The sequence below is a fragment of the Ixodes scapularis genome, unplaced genomic scaffold (assembly GCF_016920785.2).
Source record: "Ixodes scapularis isolate PalLabHiFi unplaced genomic scaffold, ASM1692078v2 PGA_scaffold11__112_contigs__length_91849675, whole genome shotgun sequence".
Lineage (NCBI taxonomy): Eukaryota > Metazoa > Arthropoda > Arachnida > Ixodida > Ixodidae > Ixodes > Ixodes scapularis.
In genome coordinates, this window is record NW_024609837.1 from 82,052,660 (window position 1) to 82,066,439 (window position 13,780).

At 47.9% G+C, this 13,780-nt stretch overlaps 1 protein-coding gene across 1 annotated transcript in view; it reads right to left on the reverse strand.

Annotated features, from left to right (window-relative positions):
- Positions 1 to 13,780, reverse strand: part of LOC120844576 — an 81,488-nt gene that overhangs the window by 60,985 nt on the left and 6,723 nt on the right. The window contains exons 3-4 of the mRNA XM_042289062.1: positions 6,378 to 6,466; positions 2,353 to 2,426 (exon numbers count right to left, since the gene is read on the reverse strand). Coding sequence (XP_042144996.1) covers positions 2,353 to 2,426; positions 6,378 to 6,466 — 163 coding nt within the window. The remainder of the gene's footprint in view (positions 1 to 2,352; positions 2,427 to 6,377; positions 6,467 to 13,780) is intronic.

The window sequence follows — 13,780 nt, forward strand, 5'->3', positions numbered from 1 at the left end:
TTAAAAAAAAATATTATTTGCCTTTTACCCAACACTCTTTTTCGCATCCTTTTTTTTCTTCTTGAACTTCACCTGGTACTCTTTCCCCACACCTTTTTTTTTTTTTTTCTTCTCGAACAACTAAGAAATCAATATTCTGTACAATTCAATCACACGCTTGGGCCTTCTGAACCTCATTTATTTTCTTCCGTCTCCCTCTGACAAAGAAAAAGATTAGTAAAACTTAAGCGAAACCTAAAATAAGTAGGTATTCAGAGATAGTGCAAAGATCTTCGCTTCAGCGCTCAATTATTTCAAACCATTCTGCAAATTTTATGCTGTCCGATTACCATTGCACGTCGAGTATCTTGTTTGCAAACTTTAATTTCTTCTCACCCACTCTCTCAATATGCAATAAAACATCTCGCCTGCACTTGTTTCACGGCACATACTACGAAAGTTATCCAATTGGTTAGCCCACCCACACATCCTCTAGCCACGACCATTGCCCTAAGGGGGTCACTCCCTTCTGCGATGCAACTTCATGTCCATCTTCTCTAGTATAGGCTTCATTAGATTAAAAAGATATTGAAGAGCATTTAAGAATGCTGTAAGCCCTAATGAACTGCTTTTTCTTCACAGAGTCTCAAGCTCTGTTCTCTGCCCCCACCCCCTGTAATGTTTCTGCCAGATGGTAGAATAAAAACCTCAATAAATTGCAGCCACACAGACGACCTTGCCCTTTGCCTCAGCCTCCTCAAATTCACGATTCTAATAATTTTTCGTCTACCGATGTCCAACCTGTTTGTAGATTCTAAAAAAGAATTTACAAATTAAAACAATCTACAAAAAGAGGCCTCTCAAAAAATTATGGCAGCCCTTCGATTTCCTGTCCAAGCATCCTTCATGCAGAACGCGCGGCACATATACACAAAACTGGGCAGCCCGAGTCGTGGCGTCTGCTCGCGGTGTCGCAAAACCCAATGTCACGCAACATAGTTGCGTGACACTAAGTTGCAATACGCAGTGAGCTGACACCCAAAGTACAAAACCTAATGATGACGTCAGTCTCCACACGGTGCGGGTCTTCACCCTCACACCTCACAAAGTCTTCATGGTGCGAGATGCACAGCAACCTCACACCGTGGATCCCGTCACATGACCCGGAGTGGCCCGATGCACATCACGTTGCCACGTGACCCACCGTGGTGCGTTCCACTGAAACTAGAGAGGTGCTAGCCTGACAAATGTAGCCAACGAAGGCAGGGAACGCCCGCAGCGCCGCGACACGAGTCTGAACGTCGCCTCCGCCAAAACGCGTTCTGCATTCAAAAGCAACCAATACTGAAAATGGCCAGCTAACGGCACATAGACAAACAAGCGTGGTGCCCCAAACGCATCTCCTACTGGGGCGTTTACTGCGTCACAAAAATTGGTCCCCAAATTTCTGTCTGACAACGTCACAAAAAGTGTCGCGTTGGCGCCAATCGCGATCCCGGCAGTGTCGCGGCAGCGACGGTGGATGTGGCAGGAGCCTGTTCTGTTGCAGGTCGCTCTCCAGCCTGAAGGTCCACGGGAGTTTCGGCGGCCAAGAGTTGGGACGCCGCTATGACAGCGACTCTCCCGTTCACTCGTACTCTTTGCCCCTACTTTGAGCACCCACTGCCAGGATTGTGACGTCTGGCGGCGTGCTACTCCCGTCTCTTACGACGTCATTGTTGCCACTTCGGAACCAATTTTGACGCATTGGCGGGAGGGGATGAGACGCTAAACCACGGGTGGCCAAACCGCGGCTTGCGAGCCGCATGCGGCTCTTTGCTGGTCCAAGTGCGGCTCACGGATCCCTCGTAAGGGAACCCCCCTCTCCCCTTCCCCCCTTTCCGCGTTTCCCCAAGGATTTCAGAATAAAGAACAGCTAAGGGTTTGGCAGCCTTGTGCCCCCATACGTACAGTCGAACCGCTTTTCACTCGTATGTTTACGCAGATCCTGTTTCTTTCATTGTTCGAGGGAGTTTGCCGGACCCTAGGGGGAAAGGCATCGAGGACAGGGACTGTCAAACCATGCATGCACTTTGGCTTGGGGTCGAGAAAAGTTCAGCCTCGCGGCCTTTGTCACTCGCCAGTGATACTTGTCCCCTTTAGATAAAGGATGTCCCCTATCGTTTCTTTTTGAAGGTCGCAGAAGTCCGAGTTGACATCATTCATACCTTCCCCCCCCCCCCCCCCACCGCGGCTCTTACAAGTTTCTTGGTTTTGTTTGCGGCTCATAGGCCGGGTCAGCCTGGCCACCCCTGCGCTAAACGGTCAAAGACACATTCCTGGCAATGTAATCTAAGTAGGTGAGCACTATTCAAAGACGGTAAAGGTACTCACGCTTTCGCTTCTCCTTCGCATTTCAGGAAGACGCTGTCGACGGCATACTCTCGAAACATGTTCCGGACATCCTCCTACAAAAGGCAGACAGAGTCAAAGCCACGGTCATCACGACGCGACTGACATTGCTGAAGGCCGCAAAAAGCTTTTGCTCATGTTGGCAAATCTTGCCTTATTTAGACGGCATTCTCGTTTATACCTTCTTCACGAGATTCACCGTGATTTCTCCCTGCGTTGTCATCTTCTAACCCCCTCGCTGCACATTTCCAGTCGCTTAGATAACCAAAAAGGGGTTTGTGTTCCCCCCCCCCCCATCCCCCCCAAGTCAAACGAATGTGTTTCTCTACTTGTTCGCTCCTCGCACTTCTGTGGAATGGAACTACCTCCCCAACAAACCATGACCCGACTGCTTTCAAAAATGCTCCAACTTATTTTTTCTCTGTGAAACCATGATTGTGTCGTTCTTTTTTTGCCACTTATGTTTGCAGTCTTATTATTGTCTATTGCCCTCTGAAATGTTGTACGACCTTGAGAGTAAATAAATAAACAAACAAAGCTACAACGAGGACTTTGTGTCCAAAACTCAACTTAGAGGTCAGGACACCCCTGCTTCCATACTCTTGCTATAAAGGGTGGAGCTCTAGCGAAATTTTAACAGTCACTCATATGCCTCAAAATTGGTTCCAACGCATTAAAGGGCTAGAAAAACTAAACTTATAAATGTTTGTTTCGAGATAGGTTTAACATGATTCATAATATCCATAAATATTAATTGCACGCTCGTGTTTTGAGCGGATGGCCATGTTTTTTCTTCCGAATGCCCGATTCTAGAAAGCGCTTCTTGGGACATCTGCCACGCTCATGACAGTGCCGGCCTCTTCACAGCCAAGGCTGGCGCGGTTCTCAGCTTTGCCACTTGGCGGCGTCAACGCGTTGCAACCTTGCCTGTTGAAACGCTCGAGGACTGTACGGTCAGTCATTTCGGCAGCCTCGACAATCACTCATGATCGAGGGTGGGATCATCCATAGTTGCTTGCGCGACGACCACTCACAAGAGCAACGGAGATTGGGAGTACCTAGACGACAAGCGAGACATCGGTGACAACGAAGACACCATGGGATCGCTTACATCAACGACGACCGACAGGCAATTTGTCCTAGAACACTACTTCTTCAATCCGTCTGCTTTGCCATCGTCAGACGTAACGGATCCAAAATGGCCTAGGGTACCTTCGTGTGGGCCTTTGGTTATGGTGACGACATCTGACCATTTTGTTCTGAACGCCTATGTTTCTTTTTTGTTTCAATGCACATGAAAAAGCGTCTCCCTGCACGCGCTCTTGGCGTAGACCAGGGGTGGTCAAGCTGCGGCTCGCGAGCCGCATGCGGCTCTTCGCGTGTTAAAGTGCGGCTCGCGGCTACCGCCTCTACCCCCCCCCCCTTCCCCATGCACACACACACTCACACACACACTTGCACATCTCTCTCCCGGTCACACCAGCACTTCCCCAAAGAAAAAAATGGAACGCGTTTTAAATCGAAAGACAGGTTGCTGTTTTTTAGTCTTGTGCTACTGCTACCTTACGTACAGTTGTACAGCTTTTGACTCAGATAGATTGAAAGTAGTTCGAGTTTTGGTTACTGCTCTGGACAAAAGCTTGCCTCCCCCCCCCCACCCCCCCCCCCCCCCCCCCCGCCGCTCTTGGAAGTTTAGTGGTTTTGTTTGCGGCTCTTAGGCCTTGTCAGCCTGGCCACCCCTGGCGTAGACTATATACTACAGTGACATTTTGTTCTTGGCGATTTCTTCGTACTCGGCGATTTTAAAATAAGGTTAAGAAATGAATGAACACTTATACATACTGAAAGTTTTATTCTTCCAATTGTTTTGAACTTAGTTTTCAGCATTTAACGATGAGTAATTGATGTTCCTGGGATGTTGATGAAACGAGGTCTTTATCTAAGTGATGGAACGAGGTCTATATCTAAGTAAAAAAATAAGCGCTTGAATTTCGTTTCTGTAGCCATTTAACCTTTTGACGGTCGTTGCCATACATGTACTGCAACGATTCCACATTTGAAAGTTCCTACCAAAACGTGAAACCGTCCGCACTGCGGGAGGAGGTGCTGCTATTCGCTATGTCTTTGGCAAACCATAAACATTATTATGTTTATTAATAAACGCTAGAAATAGTTATGAAATTAGATGCTTCGAATACATAATATGCGCAAGATGGACGCGTCGCGTGCCGGCTGCTCTGGCGGTAGCAGCAATGTGAGCGCCAGCTTTGCTTTAAACTTTAAGCACTTCTCAGAATTTAACTCAGGGGATGAGGAGCTTGCCATAAGATAGAGAAGCTCTGAAAAGTACCTCCGGTTTGGAATCTGAAACAGCAGGAATGTCGCGGAAGCGAACCCAAATGGATGAAAGGTGACAACTTTTTGCATTCAATATTTCAATCTGGTGCCTTTGAACCTGAACAGCTTGCAAGCACTGTTTGTGCTCCCACTAGATAATTCAGAAAAAAAAAAGTTCAGCCTTCCCACTCTCGTGAAGAAGGAAGACCAGTGGAGCTGTACTCAATACACTGTACGCTTCTTCTTCGTCGTCATCTGTTTTTTGCGCTGTTTCCTACGATGAATTCCCACCAACGCACTCAACTATCCGTTCGTCTATTATAGCTGGAAAGGTTGGCGCTATCTACGAGCAACGGCGGAAACTATACTGGTTGTGTGCTTGCCGCCGTCGCTTATAGATGGCGGTAGCTGTCCAGGCAGGTTTGTGTCGTCTTACCGGACACGATCCTGGGGAACCTAGCCCTTAAAAGCTCCGCTGTAAAAACAGTGAATTGGCTCTTTCTTTATACCATTCCTTTGGAAACAAAACCCAACGACTGGAAGATCTCTTTTGGAGAGAAAAAAACTCAACAGTCTGAAGGTTAATAGACACATAAGAACTAGTACCTCAAATTACAAGTCAGAATTATTCTGTCAAAGATCTCTAATATACAAGTTTGGTCTCGAAGGTCGACATGCTCTACTGGCAACACTGAAAATGTGATGTCAGATGCCTAGGCTAGGTGGTGCAAGCTACCACCCGTTATAAAGGGTACAGCAGTTGGCATCCATCGATCCATCCATGTTGTAATATGGGGACGGTACAGCCTGTTCCCAACGAGCTACAAGAAGTCTAGTGGTGTAGAATAAATGCAAAAAAAACTCGCGCCAGCAAACAAAAAAAAAAGAAAAGAACACGCTAAATATTTTATTTTTTAGACTGACTGCTTGATTTGCAAACTATACTGTGTGTGAGGTCACCCCCCTGGGAAGCGCGCAGGAATTTGAGTGTTGGCTTTGAGATAACCTTCATTTACATTTTCTCAATAGCTATTTTGAATTTAGATATAGCGTGGCAAAAAGGTTTGATTGTGTGGCTGAAATGAGCAGCGAATTTAGGCCCCAGCAATTGCTCTTGTCATCTGTAGCACGCTGGTTATGCAAAGGTTTTATCAAACAGAGATGTATGAAAGCTTGACAGAAATTCTTTTGAGGTGCAGGTAGCATTTGCCTTCAAGCTTCAACAATCAAAATAGTCATTCTGTGAGCCCCCCACCTCAATTAGCTGGAAGGAGCGTGAAGGAGAGGGATGCCTATCGTTTGCACATTGATTGGTTGCAAGAAAAACAAAAAAAGTAGAGAGGAGGATTGGCCCACATTCAGCCCACTTACTTCTTCCGAGGCTCATCTAAATTGTGTTTGCAACTTAACTACTGCATAATCCTTCTTTTTTTTTTTTTTTTGGTGAAAGTGCATTTTGGGACGTGCATGCTCTATCGAGGCAGTTATAAAAATGTTTTCTGAGAGTACAGTGGCCCTTTAAGTTCGTTCGGGAATTCAACAACCTCCGTGCTTCATTTGAAATCTGTCAGACGCGACCAAGTTTGAACGACACCTGTGAAGTAGCAGACAGAATGCATTCGCTATACACACCCCTAAACGCTGCCCAGCAAAAAGTTTCTAGACCTTACCTCTCGCGCCTCGCTGCCGATGCCTGCGACAAACAGCTTCCTCTTGTTATTGTCTTCGCGTGGCTTACCACTCCCCTGTGGTTTTGTTCCTGACAGCACAAGAAAGGTTTTCTTTGTTAGGTTTACAAAACAAAACACTGCCAGATAAAAATAATTTTAGCAAATTGCTGGGCAATTGCGTTGCATGTGAAACGTGTGGTGTCTACACTAGTGGTGCAAAACTATCGATAGTTGCCAGAAATCTGAATATCTATAGTAAAAAAAACTATCGCTAGTACTATCGATAGTCGACTATCGGAAAACTATCGATAGTCGACTGTCGGAAAACTATAGATAGTACTATCGATAGTCAACTGTCGAAAAGCTGTGGATAGTACTATCGATGGTCGACTATCGGAAAACAATCGTTAATCAACTATCAAAAAACTATCGATAGTCGACTCTCGTAAACCTATCGATGGTACTGTTGACGATTTACTATTAATAGTTTTGCGACACTAGTAATTTGAGTCGCTCCCTCTTCTCTTTCTATCACTTTATTTTTTTTTTTTTCAAATAGGACACCAACTAGCCCAGGCCATCCCAACTTTGGTTCAGCTTTCAGTGATGACGAAGACGGGAGTTTGGGCGAGGAGAGAAGGGGAGGCAAGTGGCGGTGCTTCATTTGAAATGTGTCAGACGCGACCAAGTTTGCTATAGTCCGTTGCAACTCAAGAAGGTAGGGCGAGGGTAAAACAAGTCAGGGAGGTGGAAGCAGACGGAATGCTGGAGAAGAGATGGGGAAACCTCCTTCTTTCTTTAGCGTTCCGTCTGTTTCCTCCTCCCCGGCCCGTCTTACCCTCGCCCTACCTTCTTGAGTTGTAACGGACTATAGTAATGCAAAACTATTGATAGCACTATTGATAGTATCGATAGTCACCAGAAATCTGACTATCGAAGTAAAAAACTATCGATAGTCGATTATCGAAAAACTATTGATAGTACTATCAATAGTCGACTATCGGTAGTTCTGCATCACTAGACTACGCTCTCAGCACTCTTAGTTTAGCGAATGGCTTAACGCCGTAGCATGTTCACTAGATAGCAATTTCTGGAATGGAGACACCGGCGCTAACCCGAATTTTAAAAATGTGCGACGGGCGTCAAGTTGTTCCCTGTCAAATGCAGAGCGGCAATGGCCTCTTCCACCTCCCCTCTCCCCTCCCCCCCCCTCCCCCCCCCCTTCCCTCCCCCCCCCAAACCAATCCGTGGCAAGCCTTGCGGCCACGCTTTTATCCAGGCTTCAGTTTTGGGCTTTGCAATATGCCAAACAACTAGCCAAGAAAAGTTTCATGCAAAAAATATCTCAATTTTTTAAAGGGCAACTCCACTCAAAAAGTCGACCCTATCGAAATGACTGATATCGCTTTAGGAGGTCAAAATACGGTCATACCCAAAATATCACGTCAAACCGACGCCGCGTTACCGATTATTACCAATATTAGAAATGTTCTCCCGGCTCGGTTAGCGGCCCGAAAGCGGGTGAGCAACGCTGGCACCGGGTGAGCTAGTGAAGCAACACTGGGCAATGACGTAGGTCTAGTCCTACGCTCTCGTACGGACGCCGCGAACGTTTCGTTTCCCGTGGCATTCTGCGATTCTGCTGACGGCACGAGGTGTTTACCACATTATCCTGTGTTCTCCTGTTTTTATTAGCGTCCAGGCAGTTGCTTTAATTCCAGCATTGCTTCCGTGACAGCGCGGAAGAGAGCAAAGCGGTGCTGCTCGCTCACGCGCGCGTCGTGGAGCCGGAGAGATTTGCCGGTATCGCGTTGGGCAATGTCGAGCAGGATTTGTAGTGCTGTGGGTTGCACCAACAACCATGTGCGCAACCCGGAGCTGCGATTCCACCAGTTCCCAAGAGACCGGAAGAGGCACAAGGTGTGGGTTGGTGCCGTTCGCCGGATAGACTTCGGAAGACTGTTGACTCCGAGCTCCAACGCGAAGCTCTGCTCCCAGCACTTTACGTCAGACACCTACACACGGGATCTGCGGCTGCTGACTGTTGCGGGTTTCACCACGAAACAGGCGTCTTTGAAGAACGATGCGGTGCCGTCGCAGTTCGCGTACCGTCCGCCGGCTGCTCCAGCACGATCGGCCGGACGCAGCAGGTCGCGGCTGACCTAACTAGCATGCACATAAAGGCACCTTGGCTTTAACAACTTAGACCACTTGTGGATAGATCTGTCCATGGGCGTATCAACCGGGGGGGCAAGGGGGGCGCTTGCCCCCCCACTTCTCAGAGTGGGGGGGCAAGGTATGTGTTTTGCCCCCCCCTGAAATAGCGGAGGTCCTTTCTGAGAAAAATGTAACAGTAACTAGAGAAAGTGGTAAGGCTGTTTTTTTTTCGTCGGTCCCGTACTTAGGGACACATTTCTTGCCATATTAAAAGAACCAAACCCCTGAAATTAAACCAAGCAACGAGCCTGGGAGGTGGTAAAGGGTTCGGTACTAAATGGTTCAAATAGAGGGTATATGTTCGCGCCCTATAGCGGGCACACTCGTACTCTGAACTTGGAGAACCACTCCGTCGCTTCATCCGAAACCGAAGACCGCGACGGCGAGTTCAAGGCGCAGCCAGGAGCCAATGTGTCGGCGCAGCGGCGCACATCTAAGGGCCGTCGGCGCAGTGTTCTGCGGCGGCGAAAGCAGAAGGCAGCATCGAGGGTCTTGTTTACGCTACTTTTCAAGAGTAAGTTAGTTACAGTTAGAATAACAGTCAGAAAAAAAAATGGCAGAGGCATCGACGCTAGTTCGCTAACTTCCGAGCAGGTGCATCATAGCGGCGCGCATCAAAGTGAAGGCTTTCTTTGCCTGTCGCGTGTCTCGCCCGACGCCGAACAAGCAAGGATGACCGCGTCCCCACAAGTCGGCTATGTCCCTTTGCGGTGAAGGCGGGTGTGTTTGAACCTGTCGGAAAGGGTGATAACGCGGGGCGAGAGCCGCGCACAAAATGTTAAAACAAATGAAATACGAGTTCGACTTTTTGCGCCAGGAAAATAGCGAAAGAGAGAAATAGAAAAATGGCTGCGCTGCTAACATCCTCTAATCGGGAGTCGGCCAATCACACACATCCAGCCTCCTGTCTTTTTTTGTTTGTTCTAATAGTCGTCCTTCTCAATTCGATACTCCACGCTCAAGTTTACTTGTGTCGCGTTGAGGCAATCTCGCCAGACTGCAGAAGACGCGCGTTGTTGCCTGCGGGAGTGCGGCCGTGGCCCTGGTCGGGAACGCCCGACGCCGCATTGCTTTGTTTCGGACCGAAGAGGGGGCGGCCATCTCAACGAGTCCTTTCCCCGCTCTGCGGAGGAACTCTTCTTTGGACCCTTTGAGAAAAAAGAGTCACCGGTAGGGCTGATTTCATTTACGGAAAGTACCAGGATCAGGAGGAGAGATCGCCTCATGAGAAGAAAGTGACTGAAAGACGACTTCCGTCGGCCGTCGGATGAACTCTAGGATCTTCGAGCCAACCAGGGAGAGAACACGTACGCCTTGGACAGAGACTGTGAGTGAACTGTATGACACGCGTGGCGCGATTTATCCCGCTGCCTCAGAGAGAGAGAGGGGGAGAGAAATAACTTTTTTATTATTATATTATATTATTAAACAAGCAAGTGCCAAGTTTGGCTTGTAGTGTTCCGAGGTGAGAGGAGACGTTGCTTGCCGAAAGATTAGTTCTTTTTCCGAGTTTATTATGGGTTTATAGTAGAGGCCCGCTATCGCTCTGGGCGCGCGCTTGACGGCATGCTTCGAAATGGGAGCTCGAGCTCGCGAGAGAAAAATAGCGTTGCCTGAAAACACAATCTACTAAAACTCTCTACTGTTGCTAGTCAACTGCGTTAATTACTGCCACTTGATTTGTGTAATGACCAAGTTTTTTTTAATGAAATGATAGTTTATTATTTAGACCTTTGGTCTGTCTCACTTGACGACGAGTCCCAGTGACGGTGTGTCTGCGCCTCACATTTAGGGCCGCCACACAGCGTACCGGACAGCACGGAAGCCTATCTTCGTGAAGCCAGTTTCGTCCTACTTCCCAGTGCTGCGTGAAACGTAAAGCTTGATTTTGTGCGATTTAACCGTAGACGCAAGGCGCGCGTGATTTATGGGGGTTCCTATTTTCTTCATACCAGAAGCACAACAGGTAATTGCAAGAGCACTATCAAAGCTCCGGCATGAACGAAACGTCGAATTTAGCCCAGCTGACGTACGTGAGCAAATTCAAGAAAGTACCATCCTCAGGTGTGCACTCGATTGAATATATTGATAAATTCATTAAGTTAAAGTCGCTAGTAAAAAATCTCCAGACACTGGAGTCTCTTTACTAGCGAATTTAACTTCAGTCCACGACCTAGAGTCCCGTTCCTGGACTCCAAGACCCTCCTCTGGAGTCCAGCGGAGGGTCCTGAAAATCGCTGTCGAGGTGTATAGCCACATGGGCTCGTTCGTAGAAAACACAAAATATACTCGGTTAACCGGTACCATCTATATTAGGATTCTAGAAACATTACAGTACTTACTACTGTTAATTATGCTGAGAATAGTTTACTTTTCTCGCAAAGAAAAAAACCACAACAGATTAGCTGCATGATTTTTTAGAGGGAATTTTTAGTGAATTTTTAGAGTCCTCCCCCCTTCCCTCTCCCCCCAAAAATTAAAACCGGAAAAAGATGGAGTCTGTTTGCAGTGTGAAGGTCACTGCAAACACCGCGATCGTTTCGTTCTGCGTACATTAAAGACCAATTACACGACTTCCGCCTTTTTTCTCTCCTATCTGCCACATGCGGTTATTCCCACTTAATTTCGGTCATGTGCAGATTTTTAATCCTTCCTTGCACCACCCCCGCTCGCTTTCCAGTGCACACCGGAGCACGAGAACGAATGTGAAACTAGTAGACCTTCAAAATGCCCTGCCCCCCCCCCCCAAAACGGAGTTCTGGATCCACCCCTGCCAAGGAGTCGGCGCTATAGGCACGTAACCGCGAAAGCGCTATGCGACCGACCGGTATTTTGTTTCGTCCGTAAACAATCTTTATTACCGACGAAATTGAATATTAAAGAGAAGAAACCCCTTATTCGGTTTTATCATTGTTTGGTATTCCAAAGAATTGTGCCTTGAGAAGAAAAGCTAGGTTAGAAACGAAACTCGGAGGGCAATACGAAACCTAATGCACGTTAACTGGTTATTCGGTTTCATTGAACTCATTTTTAGGATTTTGGGACGACAAATAGTTTGTTTTAAAAAGTTCGGAACGCATTGGTGACCGCTGTGATGCTAACAACGAGCCCCAGAAGTATGATCGATGACATGGAGCATTCCGCATAATTCAGGCGTCGCATGTAGAATCTTAATAGAAACAAAGTTCAGTGTCCGCCGGCCCCGAGGGGTGGGTGGGGGGGGGGGTGGGGGGGGGGGGGGGGGGGTAGCAGGGTGCTTGGTTTGCCCCCCCACTCAAAAACAAGTTGGTACGCCACTGGATCTGTCCATCTATCTCCCATTATTTCGTTTTCTCGGTCCGCGCGCAAGAAACAAATACAGGGTGTCACAAAAGAAAATTTACACGGTCTTTTTTATAGAAAAAATAAACTAGGCATTGACGAACGCTCATTCTCTGCCCAAAGGTAGACTAGAGGTCACAACCAGATGCCAAAGTTTCAGCCCGATCCGATAACTTAATCAAAAGTTATAAGTGATTTTCTGGAAATTTCAATGGGAAAATGGCGGCCGACGGAGTTTTCAAACACATGGGGCTCTATGGCACCAGAAACCGAAAACGGGCAAAAATGAGCTCCATTTTCCCATTGAAATTTTCAGAAAATCACTTATAACTTTTGATTAAGTTATCGGATCGGGCTGAAACTTTCCCATCTGGTTGTGACCTCTAGCTCTACCTTTGGGCGGAGAATGAGCGTTGGGCGATGCCTAGTTTATTTTTGCGGTAAAAAAGACCGTGTAAATTTTCTTTTGTGACACCCTGTAGAGTCACGCTGCGTCGGCACCGACCGCGTCATATTTATAGGTGACATTCACTTGACGTCACTCGCTAGGTTCGCTGGCATCGCCCACCACGGTCGCCATCTTCGAGGTCTCTTGCTATCGCGAATGCCATCTGGCCGGACCTTTTGAGCGTGGTTTAGCAGTATTTTACAACTTTAAAGGGTCTTTTTGATCGAAACTAAAGGGTATTCTTATACTTCGATGCTTTTGAAGAGCCGTATGAGGATTTTTTGTGTGTTTTAGTTCGTTTTTGTCGCTATCGGACTCGTTTACCGCGGCCGCGTTGCTCCCTCGGCTCCATGAAGCGCTCCGTGTCGCCCGCCGTGCCGACGGCGGTAGCTCTTGCAAGAACTAATTTTTCTACTTTGGTGCTTTTGTAGCACGGTGTGATTACTTTCTGTTTTGTTTTGCTAGTTTCTTTATTGTTTTTCTCTAGCGGATTTTCTGTACTACGGCCGTGTAACCGTGTTGCTCCATCGCCGCTGTGTCGTACATCTTCGCTGTTCGTCCCTGTGCAGAAACATACCGTGCGGCTCACAGAGCGCGCAGCTTATGAAAAATGCGGCGCATTTTTCATTAGCCCAAGCGATTTAAAAACCGCATGTAAGCGATTTGGCGAGCGGGAAGACAAGCGACGGCGACCCACTTCGCTGCCGCTCGGTCACTCGCGCGACGAGGCAAACCGCATGAAAGCGACGGGAGCACACGACCAAGTTTTCTAGAAATCCCAAAACCGAGCTGCGCGACGAGTGACAGAGAAGGGTGAACCGCATGTATGCGATTTAGCGAGCGATCGCGACAGCGACGGGAGTCGGCGACGAGCGACGGAGATTTCTTGCGGTCGGTCGGCGCGTCGCTCGGTTTTTGGATTTCTAGAAAGGGTCGTTTATCGCCTTGGTCGCTTGCTCCCGTCGCTTTCATGCGGTTTGCCACTTCGCGCGAGTGACCGAGCGACAGCGAAGCGGGTCGTCGTCGCTTGTCTCGTCGCTGTCGCTAGTCTCGTCCCGTCGCTCGCCAAATTGCTTATATGCGGTTCAGCCTTTACACACGGTACTCGGCGGCAACAAAGAAAACGGCCCGCCCCCGAGACCAACTTTTCTTCTCTCTTCTGTTCAACGAAGCTTCAACTATATGAAATTAGCCCACACTAGCGGCGGACGACCGCGTAGCGTACCCAAGCCAGTAAAACCGAGACCTCGAAGATGGCGGATCGACGGTGGCGCTCCCTGGCAAAATCGAACCTGCAGGCTCAGTGAATACCACCTATTCGCGACTCCAACTAACTATAGGTGGCGCCACTCATTTTCCAAGATGGCGGGTTTAGTGAGGGTCAGAGATGCGTGCCGCTGTTGAGCCTGTCTAGTGT